Source organism: Peromyscus californicus, unplaced genomic scaffold, assembly GCF_007827085.1.
Source record: "Peromyscus californicus insignis strain IS unplaced genomic scaffold, ASM782708v3 Scaffold_3__1_contigs__length_106647218, whole genome shotgun sequence".
NCBI classification, from domain to species: Eukaryota; Metazoa; Chordata; class Mammalia; order Rodentia; family Cricetidae; genus Peromyscus; species Peromyscus californicus.
This window is the reverse complement of record NW_026294551.1, coordinates 88,259,496-88,280,342: the sequence shown is the minus strand read 5'-3', so window position 1 is coordinate 88,280,342 and position 20,847 is coordinate 88,259,496. Positions and strand designations below refer to the sequence as shown.

Genomic DNA, 20,847 nt, shown 5'->3' with positions numbered 1-20,847 from the left:
TGAAAGGTTGCTGCCTCAGCATATCCTCCGGATCAGGATGGTCAAGAAAAGTTCTGCCATGATGGAATGTTTCATAATGCAATATTCAGACGGCAGCCAGGGCCTCTGGGAGGCTACTTGATCAGTGATGTTTCAGTTAAGGTAGTTTACAAGCAGTTTGTGGGTTTGCATTAAACAATGCAGCCTTGTGTGCCCACCGCGTGCATCAGCATCACCACTTGTCTGGGTTTGCTATTCCTGGCTTCCTTAATTTAGTTTCCCTGATAGCCCCAACTGAGGGTTAGTGTCGTCCTCAGGAAGCCCAGCTCTATGGTGGAAAGTCACCGGACCCAAGCCAGCAAGGTGGGGCAGGGTGCTGGGGAGGGCCGCTCCAGAATCAGGGAAAACAGACAGCAGCCACCAGCGGAGGGAAGGGGCGGACACACCCACCCCAGTCCCGCCCTCTCTCAGGCCACGCCCCTTCCTCCTCTCACGCAGGCGCAGATGCTGCGGCCACCAGCGCGCTGGCGCTACGCCGATTCGTCCCGAGCGCCCTATAGGCATCAGATCCAGAAATTCTTAAATATCCTTGCCAGTTCCATGCGAGCTCTTGGACTCGCACTCACGGCTGCCCTCGGCTGACGCTGCACGGACCGGGCGCGTGGTCCCGGTGTCATGGCGAATCAGCGGCGCGCGGGAGGGAGCACGCGGCCTTGGCTCTGAAGCATGGGGGCCGGGGGAACCCTGTAGGAGTGGTTGGTCCGGTGGGTTGGGTCTGCAGTGGTGGCGACCTTGCGGGATGGCCAGCTTCCGTGCTAGCCCAGGGCCTGGTGTTTAGGCGGCTGGGTGCTCACCTGGAGCTGCAGACGCTGGGGTTGCAGTTGCTGCAGCCTGGAGAGCCACTCATTCACCCAAGTACCAGCGAGCTTAGCAGAGGAGACAGCCCCCGGGGCACCGGTGCTGCCCCACCTAACGGGCACAGTCCGCTACTGAAGCCCTGTCAGACCACCCGGCAGGCCGGGAACTCAGAGAAGGCAGGGACCGCTTGAGTGAGATCGCGTGAGGCGCCAGGGAGCCCAAAAGAGGGCCGGTGGGGTTGCTGAGATTTGGAGCCGACCCTCCTCTCTCCTTAGCCGAGTCCTCCGTGGGTGCCACGGGAAGAATTCTTGAGACTCTTAACCTGCTTTTCTGGGCCCCTCAGCCCTGCCCTGCAAGATGGACCCAGCACCGTCTGCTGTCCGACTCACCGTCCAAGAAGCTATTCACACCCTTTCATCCTCAGAGGATGTAGGCCACATCCTCTCTACCCTGGGGACCTTGAAGCGATACCTGGATGGAACCGAGGATCCAGCTCTCTCTGAGAAGGAGGAGTTTACCACCATCCACTTCTCAGCCGTTCTCAGATGTCTGGTCAGCAAGCTGAGCCCAGGTTGGCTAGCGCTATCCCCTGATGGCCAGCTGGAGCGGCTTTGGGAGAGCTTCTTCCTGAAGGGCCCCCCAGACCAAGCCTTCCTGGTGCTGATGGAGGCCATTGAGAGCACTGCTGGGTGAGCAGCTCATGAGCAACAGGGCGCCTAAGTTCTGAGAAGAGACCTTACACCTTAAAGCTGAGTGTAGCTGTGCCCAGCTCTGAAAGGGAAGGACGCCTGCGTCTTAGCCTGGCCTCACTCCCTCGTGTTGGAGGCTGAGAGGAAGAGCAGGTTCCACATTGCAGATAGCAGGAGCAAACCAGTAACTCAGTCTCCACCACCCCCAGCTGACACCAGAAAGGTAGTGGGTCACTTGTTATCCTCTTCTGGACCTGCCCTTCATTCTATGGCACTCTCAGGACCATCTCAGGACATTTCAGGTTTTTATTTATTTTTTTCTGGTTTTTTGAGACAGGGTTATTCTGTGTATCCCTGGTTGTTTTGGAACTTAACTCTGTAGCCCAGGCTGACTTCGAACTCACAGAGACCCGCCTGCCTCTGCCTCCTGAGTGCTGGTATTAAAGGTGTGTGCCACCACTGCCTGGCAATTTCAGGTTTTTAAATGTCTAGCAGCTATGTTGCTGCCATGGATCCCAAGTCCCAGGTTCCATATCCAATCAGTGGCCTTGAGAAGCTGGGTTTTTTAGAAACTGCTGTGGTGGGGGCTGGAGAAATGGCTCATGGGTTAAGAGTATCAGCTGCTTTCCCAGAGAACTTGGGTTCAGTTCCCAGTACTCACAAAGGCTGCTCACAACGGTTTGTAACTCCAGTTGCAGGGGATCTGAAGCCCTCTTCCCCACAGGCTTCAGTACACAGACTAGTACCTGCAGCAAAACACCCACACACATGAAATAAAATCTCAAAACTTAAAAAAAAACACCCAACTGCTGTGGCCCAGGCAAGCGCAGTAAGGAGCAGAGGAAGAAATGTCCAGGTCCAGTGGGACATCCATCTAGTAACTTGCTGCTCAGCAGTGGAATTAAGTGTTTTCTTTCAGTGGATGAGTTCAAATGTAAATGCTTATGAAGTTGTTAGGACTGATTCTTTGGTTTTGTTTTTTGGTCTTTTTGAGATAAGGTCTCTCTATTATGCAGCTCTAGCTGTCCTGGGACTTTTATACTAGACTTGCCTTGAACTCATTGAGATTCTCTCCTCCCTCTGCCTCCAGAGTGCAGAAATGAAAGGCACTATCATGCCCAGCCTCTTGTTTTTGGAGACGGGGGTCTCATGCCCTGGGAGTTTGCCAATTAGGCTAGGCTGTCTGGGCAGGGAGTCTTGGGGATCCACCTGTCTGTCCCCAGGGCTGGGACTCCAAGTACTTATCACCTCACCTGTTTGTTTTCTTTTTTGGGTGGTGGGACAAGGGGATGGAGGTTGAGACAGGGTCTCACTTTGTAGCTCTGACTGTCCCTTGAACTCACGATGTAGACCAGGTTGGCTTTTAACTCACAGAGATTCTCCTGCTTAGATGCTGGGATTAAAGGCGTGTGTCACTCAGCTGGCTTTTTTATGTGGGTTTTGGGGATCAAACTTAGAAGCTTTCAGGGCCATCTCCCTAGCTCTGGGACTGATTCTTTATGGCCAGAAAGGGACTCAGGCTAGGGGGGCTGAGGGCACAGCCCGACACACTTGCTATTCTTTAGCCCTAGCTTCCGTCTGATGAAGATGGCTCGGCTCCTGGAGACGTTTCTGAGCAAGGGCAGAGTGGCCGCTCTAATGGAGGAGCAGTGTCGGCCGCAGACAAAGCCCAGCTTCCCCCTGTTCCAGGAGATGCTGCTCAGCAAGGTGGTGGGCTTGCCCGATCACCTGGGCAACTGTCTCCAGCACGACAACCTGACCCAGTTCTTCCCCCAGAACTACTTCCCTCTGCTCGGCCAGGAGGTCGTGCAAGCTCTAAAGGCAGTTGTGAATTTTCTCCAAGGTGAGTCCCCTGCCTCAGCATCTCTCTCAGCTTTATTTTCTCCCTCTCCTTGAAGTAAGATGCTCAAAGCCAGTGGGGCCTTACGAGTCAGGGTGGGGCTGTCGGGTAGGTTTGGACAATATCACATCACCTGATGGAGTTTCATCTGTCTTTTGGCTTTTGATCTTGGGGAGCTGGGTCTGACCCTAGGTTCCTTTAGCTCTTAGTTAGATGTTAGGCAAAGCCACCAGACTGAGACCTGCTTTTCCTACCCAGTCACTTGTCTGTCCTAGAAGCCGTCCTTGTTTGCTTACGTGAGTCTGCTTGTCTGTGTCTTTGGTGGTGGTGGTTTTGAGTGCCCGCTGTGTATTGACTGTTCTTGGGTCTGTGGGCAGATGCTTTTCACATGTGTGTCTGGCACTGTGGGGACTGCCTGTCACTCACAGATCTCTAGGAACCACCTTGTGGGTGTCCAAGGTTAGCTCTGCCTTCTCTGGCACATTACAACTGGCCTTCCTAGGTATATACCCCTCAAGAGTGAGTATTGGGGAAGAGCCATTGGGATTTCTGGGTGAGTGGGCTGTCAGATACTGCCTGGCTTGAGCCTTTGCCTCTTGCTGAAGTATGCCCCCTTCCTTCTCGTGCCTGCCGCGAGCACGCTCCAGTCTGAGCTGTACCTCCGCTTACCTGGAGCTACTCGGGTTGCCTTCTTTCAGCCTGCTCCAACTGAGTTTCCACTCTGGCTTGTTTCCATGGGCTCAGCCCAGCTCAGTGAGGGCTCCTGTGTCCTTTACCCATGTGACTCCAGAGGAAGCTGGTCCTATAGAGCTTTGGCATGGCCCCCACCTGGCCCAGGCCGCTGTCTTCCCTAGATTCTCACAGCAACCACCTTCTGGTCTGTTTTGTTTTGGAGACAGGGTCTCACTCCACTCCTTTTTTTTTTTTTGAAGCTGAGGATCGAACTCAGGGCCTTGTGCTTGCTAGGCAAGCGCTCTACCACTGAGCTAAATCCCCAACCCCCTCACTCCACTCTTTTTTTTTTTTTTTCTTTTTTTTTTTTGGTTTTTCGAGACAGGGTTTCTCTGTGTAGCTTTGCGCCTTTCCTGGAACTCGCTTTGGAGACCAGGCTGGTCTCGAACTCACAGAGATCCGCCTGGCTCTGCCTCCCGAGTGCTGGGATTAAAGGCGTGCGCCACCACCGCCCAGCTCACTCCACTCTTAATTGTGCTTTGGATTCTGTCCTTGCAGGCTCTTAAGTACCTGTCCTTAGGTCACTGTGTGTCTGGCTCCATGTCTGTTTTCTGGAAGGTGCCATCATCTCAGCTCTCCTAGTGGGAGGCTGCCACCCGCTCCCCGCCTTGTTCTTTACCTTCTCATGGCTCCTTCTTCACCAAGGAGGGAGATCTTGTAGGCAGTGGCCACTCTGGTGTCTATAGCCTGCCCAGAGCCCAGTTCTGCTTCCGTAGTTGGCTCCTAGGCCAGGACCCCTCTGGTGCATCTCCAGTGATGTAGGTAGGTAGGGTCATTTTGATGGTTGAGATGATGTGTGTGATGCTTTTGAAACATATTATTACTAGATTTTCAAGTTAAAAACAGCTCCATTTAGGTTTTTCCTCTGATTAGATATGCACATTCATTCCAAATAGCTGGCGTTTCCATGACTGACCTGGCTGCTAAGCACAAGGTCTCGAGCCTTAGTCAGATGTCCTTAATGTTTTTCCTGCTGACCTCCTTTGCAGTCAGACCTTGGTTTTCATTCCAGATGGCCTAGACTGCTCTGTCTCCTTCGTGTCTCGAGTCTTGGGGAAGGTCTGCATCCAGGGAAGAAAGAGTGAGTACTCCCTGACATCCTCCCCCACCCTTGGAGGAGGGTGAGAATCATGAACAGGATGTACACATCCCGTGACATGCGAGTTGACCCTTGCCCTCAGTGGGGTTCCCTCACTTGGGTCTGACCCTGGGTCGGCTAATATTGTCTCTGGGCTTGCCCATGCCTGTGAGCCGTTGGCCGCTGGCTGAGGGTGGCTCCTGAAGCTTAGGGTCTCTGTGTCCCCTCAGAAGAGATCCTGGGCGTGCTGGTGCCCCAGCTGACAGTGCTCACCCAGGATAGCTGTCTGTGGCAGCGGGTGTGCTGGCGCCTAGTGGAGCAAGTGCCTGACCGGGCAGTGGAGGCTGTGCTGACAGGACTTGTAGAGGCCACTCACAGGTAAGCAGCCAGGTCCTCTCCCGGATGGCAGGATGGAAACTCTCCCATGGCTGCCGTTCCCATGCCGCTCTCCTGGGTGCCGTACGAGAGCCCATGTTCTGTACAGTTTGGGGGGCCCCCCTCTCTCAGCATTGCACTTTCAGGCTGGCCATTGGTTGTGCCTGTCATACATTTTCCACCGTGGTCTCATGGCTCATGCATTGATCCGCTGCTTCTTGGTGGTGGGGACTCTCCGACCCCTGTGAGTGCCCACTGAACTGTGTTGGCTTTGTCTCGGACAGAGTCCAGGTCCCTTCCTTCTGTTTACTCATCTCTGTGTTTGTGGAGGTACATCTATGGGTCTTGTTGCTGGAAGCAGGCCTGTTGGCTGGCTGGATGCTGAGCACATTGCTAGCTCACCTAGCTTCCAGTGTCTGTCTCTGCACTACGCAGCACTCAGTGTTGACTTTGTGTTCTTTGGTTGTAGATTCAGGTGTGAATTGTTTACTGATATCCCTTGCTTGTTCATGGTGGGCTCCTAGTGTGTTTGTGATAGCTGTCCCCGAAAGTTCTGGGCTCTCTCTTGTGAGGTCCACTGGGCCCTCAGCAGGGCACACCTAGCGTTCTGTGGGTTTCCTGTTTGTTTTGTTTGGAGTTGGCCTCAAACATGCTATGTAGTTGAAGATGGACTTGAACTTTTGATCTCTCTGTCTTAGCCACCAGTGTTGGGATTGCAGGTATGGCCCATGAATTCCAGGTTCACTTTAGGTTCTGAATCTTGTCTGTCAGGTGGGCTGTGCTAAAGCCATATGTCAGTTTTTTTGTTTTTTTCAGAGCTGAGGACCGAACCCAGGGTCTTGCGCTTGCTAGGCAAGCGCTCTACCACTGAGCTAAATCCCCAACCCCGCCATATGTCAGTTTACATTGATTTGCTTTCTTAGATTTTAGGGGTCCCCTCCTTCTTTTCAAGCCTTTATGTCTCTTTAAATTTTTAATTAAAAGTGTTTGTGTGTGCATGCTAATGCATGCATGTGCAGATATGTGTGCCCATGCACATGGAAACCAGGGGTCAGCCTCAGGTGTTGACCCTCAAGAGCTGTCTACCTTGTTTTTGACACAGAGTCTGTCACTGAACCTGGGCTGGCTGGCCAGCAAGCCCCAGGGATCCTTTCTGGTTCTGCGGATCCAAGTATGTACGACCATGCCTGGCTTTTTCTAGCGGTTCTGTTGACCAAACTCAGGTCCTCATGCTGTCCAGCAGGCATTTTACCTGTGGAACCATATTCACAGCCCTAGCCTTTATGACTTTGTATGGACTTGTTTTTCTTTCTTTAAAACAGAATCTCACTATGTAGTCCTGTCTGGCCTGAATTTGCTATGTAGACCAGACTGGCCTCAAAGTCAGAGATCTGCCTGTCTCTGCCTAACAAGTTCTGGGATTGAAAGTGTGTGCTACCACGTTGGCCTTTGTGGGGGATTTGATGTAACAAGGGCTGGTGAGATGGCTCAGCACGTAAAGTCACTTGCTATCAAGGTTGACATCTGAGTTTCATCCCCAGGACCCACATGGTAGGAGAGAATCAGTCTTCCAAGTTGTTCGCTTGACTTCCATGGTATGCATGATACGGCATGCATATGCATACAAATACATAGACACACAGATGCGCACACACACGTAGACATACACACACATACAGACACACACACAGACACACACACATAAATACATGTAATCAAAAGTGATGAGTGAGGAGGAAGCCCTGATGTAGATCTGTGTGGCTGAGGCAGCTGGCCACAATCTTACTTTCTGAAGGAAGTAATCTAGCTTGGGGTTCTGCAAATTGTTGTTTTGGGCCAAGTCATGCTGGTGGTTTTTTGCAAATAAATTTTATTGGCAGATTGCCATGCCCATTCATTTAAACATTTGTCTATGGCTGTTTTCAGCTACTACCAGAGTTGAGTGGCTGCTATGGAGAGTAGACCTGTCTAAGAGTGTGCTTTCTGGCCCTTAACAGCAAACGTCTGCTGCCCTGTCTTAGAGAGGCACTCATCCTTGGCAGAGCAAGGAAGGCCCCCCATCTTGGGGTGGTCTTCTTGGCTCTGATGTGGATCCCAGGCTTTCCATGGGTATTCAGATTCATTCTGGGAAGAGGAAAGATTAAGGACCAACTCAGGTCATGGAAAGGCTTGGCCAAACTCACGGAGTGAGCAGGTGGCTGGACACAGGGCACCATACTGTTGGCTTTTCCTTGTTCCTTCCCTTTGAGGCCGACTTGTGACTCGACTCCTTCCACACCTGCCTCACAGGCCTGAAGTCGTGTCGCGACTCCTAGGGAACGTGGTGGTGAAGAGTAAGAAAGCACAGTTTGTGATGACCCGGAAGCTCCTGTTCCTGCAGTACCAGCACACGGTGAGAGTGCCCGGGCAGGGTGGCGCCTGCAGGCTTTGCAAGTCACAGGAAGAGTTGTTATTAGAAGTGGAGTAGGGGAACTGGGTGCATGGCACACCATGTTAGTACTCCAGAGGTGGGGCAGTTGAGTCTCTGAGTTCAAGATCAGCCTGGTCTACATAGTGAGATCTTGTCTCAAAAAAAAAAAGAAGAGTAAGGGTCTAGGCATAGTGGCATACTCCTGTCATCTCAGTATTTGGAGACAGGAACATCAGGAGGTCATTACCATCTCCAGCTACACACACGTTTGAGGCCAGCCTGACCCTGTCTCAATGACCCTAAAACAGAAGAAGAAGGAGAGAATAAAGAGCGGTGTGTGCTGGGGCGTACAGGGTGCTGTTCTATCCTTGTCACCACAGGGGAAAACCAACACAACATAAGAGTGTAGTTAGACGGCAGTTGCCTAGGAAATGTCAGCCAAGTGGTAGGTAGGCCCCTCTGACCATTTATGATCTCTGCAGCATCCTGGGCACTGAGTGAGCATGTCACGTATCTCCGGATCCCCGTACCACCTAGGAAGGTACCCTCACCACCTCCATTCTATGTATGAGGGGTTGGTGCATCAGACTCCAGAGGCTGTGTGCCTCATACGTGACTGCCACTGTCCACGTGCCCTGGAGCTCTGGCTCAGAGCTGGCCAGTAGGTCAAAGCCAGGGAGAATGAGGAACAGGACACAACCAGAGTTAAGTGGACAGCAGCAGGGGACAGGGAAGAGTGAGGGGGACCCACTGTGTCCTGCTCACCTTTTCATTCACAGTGTTCCTTTGAAATCAGGCTCTATCTTGGGCACTGAGCATCCTCTGTGGACAGAAGAGCCCCGTCCCTCCTCATCGTAAGTTCATGTTACAGGAAAGGAAGCAGATGTTGCCCATGTAGGCCACCTAATACATAGGGTGACATGGCAGGTATTGAGACCAAGGGGCAGGCAGGCCAGGAGGCTGGCTTGGAGGAGGAGGCCTAGCCCTAAGGATTTGTCTGGGGTGACCGGTGGACCGGAGGCCTCTGAGACCTGGAATGCCAGTGAGCTAGCTGATTGGCTGTCCAGAAAGCCTGAGCTGGTTGTGGGTCCCCCTGGTGGACAGAGAGCAAGAGAACAGTAGGTAGGGCCAGGCTGAATGGCCTGCTAAGGCCAGCTGAGCAGAGATGAGCCGGTTGGACTCTCTGGCTCCTGTGCAAAGCACCAAAATGTGAGGAACCAGGGTGAAACTGAAGTGTCTCCCACCTGCTACATGCAGGGAAGCTCGTTCAGGAGCCCTGGAGAGTCTTCCCAGTAACATGAGTTGTCAGCCAGGTACCGCTGCAGTGTACACGTGAAGGGGTGGAGCCACTTTAACACGTAAGCCATCCTCTAAAAGGGCGGGTGGACGATGGGGTTCTAGGTAAACAGAGGCAGAGATGGTCCCCACCGATCTCTGATGAAAGAGCATTCAGGCTGTCTACTCCTGAATCCAATGCTCTGTTCTAAGCCATCAGATCATAAGCCAGTCATGGGATGGTGCCACAGACCTAGAACTGCAGCTGCCAGAGCGAACTTCATGTAGTCACTCTGGCACAACAAGGCTGCGGACTTAGAGTTGTGAACAAGGGGAACTGATGGGACTAGGGAGGTGACTAGGTCACACAGTCCTTGACACACAAGCAAGAGGATCTGAGTTTGAGCCCCCAGAATCTGCAGGGAAAGCTGGGTATGGTGGTGTGTGACTATCATCCCAGGGCTGGAGAGGCAGAGACAGGTGGATCTGTGGTGCTCACTGGCTAGCCAGCCTAGCTAAATTGGTGACTCTCGGGTCCCACTGAGACCCCACCTCAAAGCTGGTAATCCCAAAGGTGGCACATGCCACATCCCAGCTGTCTTAGTTACTTTTCTGTTGCTATGGTAAGACACCATGACCAGGGCAACGTATAGAAGGAAGCATTTAATTGGGCTAATGATTCCAGAGGTTAATTAGAGTCCATGATGGCAGAGCTAAGGCATAATGGCAGGAACGGCTGAGAGTTCACATCTTGATCTGAAAATAGGAGGCAGAGAGAGGGGGAGGGACATTGGGAGTGGAGTCTTTAGAAACTGCAAATCCGCCGGGCGGTGGTGGCGCACGCCTTTAGTCCCAGCACTCGGGAGGCAGAGGCAGGCGGATCGTTGTGAGCTTGAGGCCAGCCTGGGCTACAGAGTGAGTTCCAGGACAGGCTCCAAAGCTACACAGAGAAACCCTGTCTCGAAACCATCCCCCCCCAAAAAAAAAGAAACTGCAAATCCTGTGTCCCTAGTGACACACTTCTTCCAACAAGGCCACACCTCCTAACCCTTCCCAGACAGATCTACCAACTGGAGACCGCATATTAAAATATGAGCATATTGGGGCCATTCTCATTCAATTTACCTCACGCCTGAGCTTGGGAGGCAGAGGCAGGTGGATGGCTAAGTTCCAGGACAGCCAGGCTACATAGCAGAGAGACCTTGTATCCAAAAACAAATTGGATGGCTCCTAAGGAATGATGCCTGAGGTTGACCTCTGGTCTTCACATACATGCATGTGACTGCACACATGGACAGCCTACATACTTCTTCATACATACACCCCTACACACATGTGTGCACGGACACACACAAAATGGAATAGCTTAGTAATGTACCATACACTACTCAAGAAGTACATACATACATTACTCAAGAAGCCTAAGACAAGAAAAGCATGGTGAAACAGACCTGGGGAGCTGACCATGAAAGCAGGAAGGGTGACAGGGAGAATCACTGCCCCGAACACGGAATAAGGAAGGTAAAGGACACACGAGTGGAGGGTGGAGATGGCGGCTCGTGCGTCTCATTCTAGCGTGAAAGCAGCGTCGGCAGGATTGCCGTGTGTTTGAACCTGCGTGGCCTACACAGTGAGACCTTGTCTGAAGAAAACATTGACAAAAGGGCTGGAGGGACGCCTCAGTGGTTAGGAGTCCTTACTGTTCCTGTGGAGGACCCTGGCTTAGTTCCCGGGACCCACACAGGAAAGCTCACAGATGCATGGACCTCTAGCTCTACGGGACCTGGCACGCTTCTGGACTCTGCCGCACATGCGCACACTCACACACACACATGGGCACACTCACACACGCACATGCGCACACTCACACACACATAACATAAGATAGACTCTGGGAAGTTCAGAAGCCTTACGCAAAGGACGGAGCCCAGAGTCGCAGCGGGGAGCAACGTTTGCTGATGTGCATCTGGGCGGGGAAACCAGCATCGCAGGTGTCCTCTACCACAAGGGCCAGAAAGTCTGAAACTTGGCAGATAACTTACTGAGTTTTCAAAGTGTGGTTGAAATGGCAGACAGAAAAAGTATCAGCTGAAACTCGTGGTGCTGAGGTAGTTGGCTGGGGCGGGAAGCTGGCTGGCGCTCTGGTTTTGTGGGAGGCTGGAGCTTGGCAGATCCGTCCTCTCCCATTCCTCTTCCTCAGCTTCTGAAGGCCCTGGTAGGGGCAGGCAGGGAGCAGTCCCTGCCTGGTAGACAGGACCCCCTTCTGTTGTAGACATCCATGCTGCAGAGCCTGCTGGGGTACCTGGCTATGGACAGTCAGCGGCGGCCACTCCTCATACAGGTAATCACCGCTTGACGCTCTAAGCCTGTGGCAGTCCCGGGAGAAGGGCGGTAGAGGGACTGTCTCCTGACGGGAAGGACGGGGGTCCAGCTTCACTTACGCTCGAGCCCCTTGGGCGCGTTGTGGGCTCTGGCCTGAGACTGAGGTGGCTGTGGGGTAGCTGCGGCCTGAACAGGCTGAGGCTCTGCTGTTTGCCAGGTGCTGAAGGAGCTCTTGGAGACGTGGGGCAACAGCAGTGCTGTCCGTCACGCACCCCTGGAGCAGCAGTGCTACATCAGCAAGGCCATCCTGGTCTGCCTGGCACACCTGGGGGAGCCGGAGCTGCAGGGCATCCGGGATGGTAAGCGGGCTGTGGCATGGGCACACCCCACCCCTAATGCGCTGAGGAGCCCTTCACGATTCGTGTCTGGTGCTTTAAGACTTGCTGGCCAGCATGATGGCAGGCGTGAAGTGCCGCCTGGACAGCAGCCTGCCCCCCGTGCGTCGCTTGGGCATGATCGTGGCCGAGGTCGTCAGCTCCAGGATCCACCCCGAGGGGCCTCCCCTGAAATTCCAAGTGAGCAGGCTGTCTTTCTATGTCCTTAAGTGACAGGGCTCTGGGTCTCCCTTGGTGATAGACTGCACTGCCAGTTCCTCACTTCTCTGGGGTCTAGGATTGAGGAGTATCCCATGGTGGGCACGTGGAGGGCCAAGGCTCAGTGTGCGGGGCAGTTCTAACTGACTCCAGCTCCTGTGGTTGGTAGCAGGAATGGGTCTGTATGTTCGGGGCCAAGCCTGTGAGTATGTACCCCCCAAGCTGTCTTCCCTGGCTTGGTTAGACGGGAGCGAAGGAGCCATTGCCTTGGGGTTGGTCTGCTGGACCTGGGTGCTCTGAGCCCTGTGGACAGTAGGGCTGCTCTGGGCTGGTAGTGCATAAGGGTGTCATTCTCTATTGGCCACTGATTGGCATGGGCACTACCAGGTTGGACAGGATGGGCCTTGACGGGGTTGGGCCCTGCATGGCTTAACTGCGAGGCTATGGATGTAGCTTCTGCTGAGCCCTGTTCTTGGGTATGTCAGCAGTCAAGGGTCTCCAAATCCAAAGGAGGAAGAGTCTTCTAGGCTGAGCATACCTAGCATCATGCTGAGCTTGAGGTGGACATTCAGAAGTTGCTTAGAAAAGATGACTGGCTAGCTGAGGCCAGACTGCTAAATGAGATCAAGTGGTATGTGAGGAGGGCTGGCTCTGGCTGGCTGTCTGTGGTGAGGTGGCATCTGCAGCTTGAGGGCATCGCTGACTCCAACGTGTCTGCAATAGTATGAAGATGATGAGATGAGCCGTGAGATGCTGGCCTTGGCCACCCCCTGGTCTGTGGATGCCTGCTCCTCGGAGAACGGGTGAGGGTCTTCACGTTCCCAGTCCCCATCCTGAGTCCTTCTGACAAAAGTTAGGGGAGACATGGGCAGATAATAGAAGCCTCTCTGGGATATGTGGTGTGCAAGGCTAACCTGGGTGACCCTTGCTGTTTCTTGTTTCCTAGAGGCCCTTCCCTGGCTCCGGTTGCCACAGAGACTCCTGTTGAGACACCTGAAAAGACAATGGGCAGTGATGTCCCCCCAGCTCAGCCGCAGGGCTCTGACTCAGAGCTGGACAGGTAGGGCAGGGCTCCTTGGCCTCTGTGGGTCCAAGGATTGGCTGACAGTGGCGTTCTGTTCACGTGTTGGGGGAGCTGACCACATGTAGGAAGGTGTTCTTGCATAGGTGTGGACATCCAGTACTCGCATCACCTTCCTGCTGGTCTGAAGTATGAGCCTGGGTAGTGTCCCGCTGCTCTTCCCATGCTCCCACAGGTCCAGCTCTTGGAAGGGAATTTTAGTATCTTCAGGGTCTTACCCTTGAGGAGTCAAAAATAAAGGGGCACCTTAGTCCTCACTGGGGATAGACAGATCCCGTGTCTTTTTTTCTTATTACAGTGATGATGAGTTCATCCCCTATGATATGTCAGGGGACAAAGAGCTGAAGACCAGCAAGGAACCCTTGTATATCCGAGACTGCATAGAAGGTAGGCTTTCCTGGGGTCACTGTGTTTACCCCACAATGGCTTGTTTTGAGAGATACCTGGGCCTGGCCCCACCTCACCTTGTCCTAGAGCGACCTGCCAAGTCTCATTTTCATACTCTGGGCACACTGGAGTTAGGGTCAGTGCTCAGACTTAACCAAGGCTTGTCTGGGTTCTGTGCAGCCTTGACCACATCTGAGGACATGGAGCGCTGGGAGGCAGCCCTAAAGGTGCTTGAGGGCATGGTTTATAGGAGCCCTGAGGCCACTCGGGAGGTGAGCAGTAGTAAGAGGATGTGTCAGGGTCAGCAGGGTGGGTGTGGGGGATGGGGAGTGAGGAATGGGAGGGAGGTTGGGACATCCTGGAGTGGCAGGTCTCCTTGGGGCATCTGTATCTTAGATCTTTGAGGGTGGCACTGGATTGCTAATTGGGCATGTGGGACTGAAGGCATCCTGCCTCCTGGCCCTGTGCAGGTGAGTGTGGAGCTGGCCAAGGTGCTACTGCACCTGGAAGAGAAGACCTGCGTGGCGGACTTTGAACAACTGCGTAGGAGAGCTCTGGTGGCTGTCACAGTCACACACCCGGAGCAGGTAAGTCCTAGCATGACACTAGCCAGACCAGGCATGTCACAAGTTGCCCTGGTGGCCCCAGTCTGTGCCCAGATTGGGCCCTTGAGTAATCTTGGCGCCTTAGCAGCATGGCTTCCCTTTGCCTCCTTAGGTAGCCAAGTATCTGACCTCACAGTTCTATGGCCTGAACTACAGCCTCCGGCAGCGCATGGACATCCTGGATGTAAGTGACCTAGACCCCTGTCCCTGTCAGGCAGGCTGGGAAGTTGACCTGTATGGTCTTGGACAAAGATCACCCCAAGCTTCCTTGGTGGGGATGTTAGGGGCTGAAGCATTTCTGTCTGCTCACCACAGGTTCACCAGTGTGGGGCTAAGAGCCGGTGGCAGAGGGCTTTCTTTTGTGTGGCTTTAAAAAAGTTTTATTTTTATTATTATTATTATTATTTGTGTATGTGTGTGTGTGTGTGTGTGTGTGTGTGTGTGTGTGTGTGTGTGTGTGTGTGTGTGTGTATTCTGACCTTCTGAGTCATCTTGTTGGCCCCGTTTGTGTGTTTTGTCTTTGTATTCATGTGCACAAAATACGTGTGTCCTCTACGAGAGCATCAGCAGTCTGGACCACTAACTCTTAGCAGCCAGCCTCGTTTGTGTATTTTGGATAACGATTATATTGGTATGTTTTTATACAACATAAAATTTATCATTGTGGGAGAAACCAAATGTGTCTCCCTGTGGTTGAGTGTGATCCACCTCTAAACCCCAGTCGTGCTGACACCTGCCACAGCACAGACAGCCCTTGTGTGAAAATACTGTGTAAACGCCAATTGCAAAGGACTGCGTGTGGCAAGGCCATAGGCGGTAAACCCTCTAGACTGGTGCATTCACAGAGATAAGCCGAGGGGTGGTCGCCACGGCCCCAGGGACTGGGGTTTAACCTGGACAGTTTTCTTTAGGAGATGGAACACTCTGGAGCTGGATGGTAGTGAGAGTGCCCAGTGCAACTTACCTCAAGCTTCTCACTGGGTAGCTCTGGCTGGCCTGGAACTCAGAGCCTCCGACCTCTGTCTCCTGTGCCATAACACCTGGCAACTACTGAACTCCTAAGAGTGGGTACGATGAAGGTTGTGATGACTCAGTCCATAAACTGCTTGCTGAACAAACATTGAGGGCCCGAGTTTGGAAACCCAGCACTCATAACATGTGGCATGTGACGTGTCCGTACCCCGGCACTAGGGTGGCAGAGAAAGGGGGACCCTGGAGCCTGCTTGCCAGCAGCTGAGTTGGTAAGCCCTGGGTTCAGTGAGGGACTCTACCTCACAATAAAGGTGGAGAACAATTGAACAAGACACACAATATCAACCTCTGGCCTTCATCCCTGAGGTATATATGCATCTGGACCCACATACTCACAAGACTAGAGAAAGTGATACAAAGTATCTCTTTACCACAATAAATAAAACAGGAAACACGATTTTTGTGGTCTTGGGGGTCATACATGCTAGATAAGCTGTCTGTCTCTGAACTCACTCTCTCTCTCTTTTTTTCTAATGATAGAGTCTCACTGTATAGCCCTGGTTGGCCTTGAACTCATAGAGTTCAACTTGCCTCTTCCTCCCAGCTGCTGGGATTAAAAATATGCACAACTACACCCAGCCTCTCCCATTCCCTTTTAAGAAAAAAAAATTATTTTGTGCATATATGTGTGCTTGAGTGTATATATGTGACCATGTGCATGCAGGAGCCCATGGAGGTCAGAAGAGTCATTGGATCTTCTTGAACCAGAGTCACCGACAGTTACAAGCTGTTACTTTGGTGCTGAGAACAGAACCTAGGTCTTCTGTGAGAGCAATAAGTACTCTTAACAGCTGTGCCATCCCTCTGGCTCCCAGGCCTTCTTTTTGCCTTCTATTTTGAAACAGGGAATTCCTAAGTTGCCCAGGCTGGCCTTGAACTTGTGATCTTTCTGCCTTGGCTTCCTGGGAAGCTAGGACTATAGGCCTGGGTCACTGGGCCTGGCAAAGGTGGCTCGTGTCTCTAATCCAGCTGTGCTCCATCACCGTTACCCTGCACCATCGCATTAACAACCCCTTTCCAGCCCCTTTCCTCTGCCATTCTGCTCTGTCTGGATTTACCTATTCTGGATGCTTCATAGAAACAGAACAGGGAGCTGCGTGGCCTTTCGTGGCAGCTTCTGTTGCTGGATATGCTGCTGTTGGAAGTTCCTTGGGGGAGGGAGCAAGGTCAGGGGTGAAATTTTGTGAGTTTTAGGAAAAGTATGGTACATTGGTCCAGGTATTCATTGTGAGGGAGCACTCATGTCAGCTCTGTGCCTGCCCCCTGCAGGAAGTGCAGATTCTGAGTCCTTGGGATGAGGGAGTTAAAGGATGGGCTCCTTTAACATGAGCGCATCCTTTCCCAGAGTCACACACTGTCCTGGGTCTCTTGAAAACATTCAGTTTTTATTTTACGAGTGTTTTGTTTGCATGTATGTTAGCACGCCATGTGTGTGCTGTCTGTGGGAGGCAGAAAAGGATGTGTGGGTGTCGGGAACTACACCCGAGTGCTTAGCAAGGGCAGTGAGTGCTCCAAACCTCTCTGCCATCTCTCTGGTCCCTGTGTACTGAGTCTTTTCTCTCCTCTAGGTCCTTGTCCTGGCTGCTCAGGCACTGTCTCGGCCACGGAGCCTCCAGAGGCCTCCCCAGCACAGTCCCCCTGGGTCTGGCATCTTGTGTTCACCAGCACTAGCCATTTCTCAGCCTGGCAACGCTGTGGTCCCTGACTGGCAGGTGGTTGTGGAGGAGCGGATCAAAAGCAAGACCCGGAGGTTCTCCAAGGTCAGCAGGACTCTGTTCAGGTCCTTGTAGGCATGGGCTTTTGTTTTGTGAGTGGCAGGGTGGGAAGTTGGGTTCCTCTAGGTGTTGTCTAAATGAAGGGAACCCAGTCACAGGCAGGGTCAGCTCAGTGTTGGTGCTCCTTTGAGCAAGAGTTTAAGGACAAACTGAGGCATGTCATCAGACCAGCATGGTTTGTTTTTGTTTTTTGTTTTTTTGAGAGAGGGTTTCTCTGTGTTCCAGCTTTGGAGCCTGTTCTGGAACTCACTTGGTAGCCCAGGCTGGCCTTGAACTCACAGAGATCGGCCTGCCTCTGCCTCCCGAGTGCTGGGATTAAAGGCGTACGCCACTACTGCCGGGCTAGACCAGCATGATTTTAAAACATGGAAGTGAAAAGCTCTTAGGAGTGCCACTCAGAAACAAACGAAAAATGACCCTGGGACTATGGTGATGTCTGGAGATAGCTTGGGGCTGGAGACCAGGCTATTTAGCTTGCCACAATGCCCAGGTCTTCCCATGGTGAGGATTACAGCTCTGGATGGTTAATGTACAGGGTTGGGACTCTGCAGTCAGACCACAGTAGCCCAAGTCGGACTCTGCCCTCCCCACAGGGTCCTGAAACCTGGGGAGGCCAGGGCAAGCCTCAGGGGGCTGCAGAGCTGCACTGGGCGGGGAGTAGCCTTGCGCCTCGACTAATGCTGTGTGTTGGCAGGGCTGTCCTCGGAGGGAGCTGTCAGGTGGCCCCAATGAATTCAACTCCGTGGCTGGCTGCTTCTTCTTCCCACTCCTTCAGCACTTTGACAGGTGAGGTTTCTAGAACTTTAGACACACCCCTGTGGACAGCGGCTGTGACACAACAGGTTCAAGTGTGGGCTGGGTCCGTATAAGCTTGAGTTAAATGATAGGGAACATCCTGGAAGGGCCCTTGCTGTTGAGTTTTGTGGTGAGGGCATAGTCACTGACTCTTCGTTGATCCTGGGTTTATGAAGGTGCTGGTGCCGCCACCAGTGTCGCCTGGCCTGCTGCTCAGCCTGTGAGACGTTGGTGACGGCATAGGGTGTGACCCTGACTCCGGGCCTGGTGTGTGCCTGGCAGCATACAGTATGCTCAGGCGTTTGGAAATGCTTTCCCCTTGTGGCTGCCCTTTGCCACACTGGCCCAGGGTGTGACGGTGGGAGGAAGGCTGTGTGAGCCTTCAAGGTTTGGGTTTCTGTCAGGAGCCCTCCTTCTGGGCTCTTGTCAGGCAACCATTAGGTGCTGGGGCTGCTCCATCCACTCAGCTCTATGTTGTAGGCCTCTGGTGACCTTCGACCTTTTAGGAGATGATCAGTTGGTACTTGGAAGACTGGCCCACACCTTAGCGTCCCTGATGTACCTGGCTGTTAACACCACAGTGAGTTGGGAAATGGGAACTGAAAGCCCTACCACGTAGCTTCACCGCAGCGCGGCTGCAGGAATAATCAATCACCAGTGTTCACAGGACAGGACCTGAGCTCTTTGTGGCTTGTTCTTCTCCACCTGTGAGAGTACAGGATGGTCAAGGTCCTAGGCATGAGCAGTGTACCTTCAGAATACATCCGCCCCTCCCTTTGTCCCTACGGGCAGGTCTGTGCCAAGCTCCACAAGACATTTCTTGTATGCCCTATGCCCTCCTCAGGGGCAGGCACTGACAGTGGGACCCTACCTTTGTGCAAGCGTGGCGAAGGCACACAGCAGATCCCCTCACCAGCTGTCCCTCCTCTGACTTCCAGGTGGCTGTGCCTATGGGTAAGGCCCTGCTCGAGTTCGTGTGGGCCCTTCGCTTCCATGTTGACACGTGAGTGGCCCATGCGGCTAAGGGAAGCGCAGGGTCTCCAAGGCTGCATGCCTAACGTTTCCTAACAAGAAGGGGCCAATCAGGCCTGAGGGGGCTCAGAGAGGGCTGGAGTGAGCTTGCTGCAGGTTGGCCTGCTGGACTCTGTACACGTGGGAGGGCCTTCCCATGGGCTCGTTGGAGGCGCCCTTCACAGTGTCCTATTTCCCCTTCCCCCACCCTGTTGATTGGTAGTTACGTTCGCCGGGGCCTGCTGTCTGCTGTCTCCTCAGTCCTCCTCAGTGTACCCACAGAGCGGCTCTTGGGGGACCTGCCAGATGAGCTGCTAGAAGCCAGATCCTGGTTGGCAGGTGAGTGTCTGGCTGGAACAGTGTCACCAGGTGTGTGGAGTGGTTGGAGCAGATGGGGCTAGGCCAGCCAGTCTGAGTGGGTGCGTCTGTCCTGTGTTAGCTCTGGGAAGTGTGATGACATGAGTGTGGGGATCATCTTTATCCGGGTCACTCTGGGGACTACTACAAGGGTCCCAACAGAGACAGTTCAGATGGGAGTCTGTTCCTTCTGAAGGCTCCCAGATCCAAAGCCAGACATAATAGTGCAAGCGCTTGGGAAGCAGAGGCAGGGGGAGCTCTCTTGAGTTCAGGGCTAGCCTGGTCTACACAGTGAGTACTAGTCCAGCCAGGGCTACCTACTGAGACCTGTTTTTAAAAAAAGATTTCAAATCCAGACAGGTTATGTGGAAGTGGAGTGAATGCTGGAAACTTCCATCTAGAACCACCCTGAAGTATCTGTCACCCTTTGTCTCTATCCTCTCTACATACTCTCCTAAAAAGTCAGCTGTGGATTCTGACTCTTCACCCCACTCTTCAACTGGACCTTTTGACAGGCCCCCAGGACTGTCCTGGGTCCCACTGGGGAGAACATGCCAGAGCCCCAGCTTCCTAGGAGGCTTTGTGACTGGCCCTGATACAGCATCCAACTGTGGCTTCCACAGGACTCCTGGCCAGGCAGGGGTCCTGTATGTCTTCTACTGCTTTGCTGTTTCTGATGGTTAGTCACAGAAGGTCCCATTGTCAGCCATCTTGGGCAAGGCCAGGTTCTCCTCCGGGTCATGTGCTGGAGTTCCACAGGTTGTCTTCTCTGACTGGTTTTATCGCAGGTCAGTGCTTGGACTCCTGACTAAGTAGCTGACCTGTCTGCTCCTTCCATGGAGCTATTCCCCATCACCTGCCCTCGGGGAGCTCGAGGGCCCTTTGCTGGGTGTCCGACGTGGGCCCTCAGGAGAAGCCTGGCAGGAGTCTCCTTGAGAAGACAGTGCAGGAGGAGAACATGTTGCTCACTTGTTCTCTCCTTCTCCCTTGGCAGATGTGGCTGAGAAGGATGTGGATGCGGACTGCAGGGAGCTGGCGGTGAGGGCGCTGCTGCTTCTGGAGCGACTCAAAGATAAGCTCCTGTCCATTTCCTCCCCATAGCCCCGAGGACTCCACAGGGGCCCAAATAGACCCTCGGCTGTCCCCACAGAAGGGAAGGCCTCTGAGGAGCGGGTCCACACCTGAGCTTTACGTGGCAATCAGGCCTCGAGGGGCCGGTTGGTCCCAGTGTGCATAAAGTAAGCTCCTACCAGTCTGACCTACCCTGCCGTTAGTTATGCCCTGGCAAGGCTGAGCGTTCAGCTAAAGGTACCTGAGCATGTGCCATGGGACTCAACAGCCTTGGACTGACCAGAATTTGGACTGGGGGTGTGAGGGCCAAGAGGTGCCTCCTCCTGAGAGCAGAACTTTGGGCTCTGGCCAGGGTCTCAAGAGCGAAAATAAAAAGATTCAGCTTCTAGTGTACCCCAATGGGGATGCTAGAACAGAGACCAGGGGTAGCCTGCTGGGTCCCCAGGGGCTTCTTGACAGTGTTCCTGTGAGAATAAATAGGGCTGTAGATGTCACAGAGTCTGCTTTTGTGGTTCCCACTGGCAAGAACTTTAGTTCCTACATGGGTCCTCATGAGGGGCAGCAAGGAGTACAGGCATTTGA

The 20,847-nt window shown here is 53.2% G+C and overlaps 1 protein-coding gene and 1 non-coding gene across 5 annotated transcripts; one reads left to right on the top strand and one right to left on the bottom strand.

Moving 5' to 3' along the window:
• The first annotated feature begins 471 nt into the window (after positions 1 to 471).
• Telo2 (telomere maintenance 2) lies at positions 472 to 20,759 on the top strand. 4 transcript variants are annotated; one of them, XM_052758685.1, is made up of 21 exons: positions 474 to 743; positions 1,113 to 1,526; positions 3,092 to 3,369; positions 5,111 to 5,179; positions 5,407 to 5,554; positions 7,841 to 7,943; positions 11,509 to 11,577; positions 11,776 to 11,917; positions 11,997 to 12,133; positions 12,875 to 12,954; positions 13,098 to 13,211; positions 13,531 to 13,619; positions 13,800 to 13,891; positions 14,090 to 14,206; positions 14,337 to 14,408; positions 16,825 to 17,016; positions 17,726 to 17,817; positions 18,307 to 18,406; positions 18,765 to 18,829; positions 19,061 to 19,176; positions 20,189 to 20,759. In XM_052758685.1, exons 2-21 carry the CDS (start codon positions 1,195 to 1,197, stop codon positions 20,293 to 20,295), a joined length of 2,514 nt encoding a protein of 837 aa, XP_052614645.1. In that variant the 5' UTR covers positions 474 to 743; positions 1,113 to 1,194; the 3' UTR covers positions 20,296 to 20,759. The 4 variants fall into 4 exon arrangements, with proteins under 4 accessions (XP_052614647.1, XP_052614646.1, XP_052614645.1 ...); XM_052758686.1 differs by having other exon boundaries at positions 473 to 1,526; positions 5,410 to 5,554; XM_052758684.1 differs by having other exon boundaries at positions 474 to 1,526.
• Trnaa-agc (transfer RNA alanine (anticodon AGC)) lies at positions 4,291 to 4,365 on the bottom strand. The gene has a single exon. It is a non-coding gene; the product is annotated as a tRNA-Ala (tRNA).
• Positions 20,760 to 20,847: the final 88 nt, after the last annotated feature.

Coding starts and splice junctions, on each gene's coding strand:
- Telo2 (XM_052758685.1), top strand. CDS start 1,195: ATGGACCCAGCACCGTCTGCTGTCCGACTCACCGTCCAAGAAGCTATT. Junction 3,370..5,110: donor AGTTGTGAATTTTCTCCAAG/GTGAGTCCCCTG, acceptor TTTTCATTCCAG/ATGGCCTAGACTGCTCTGTC. Junction 11,578..11,775: donor GGCGGCCACTCCTCATACAG/GTAATCACCGCT, acceptor GCTGTTTGCCAG/GTGCTGAAGGAGCTCTTGGA.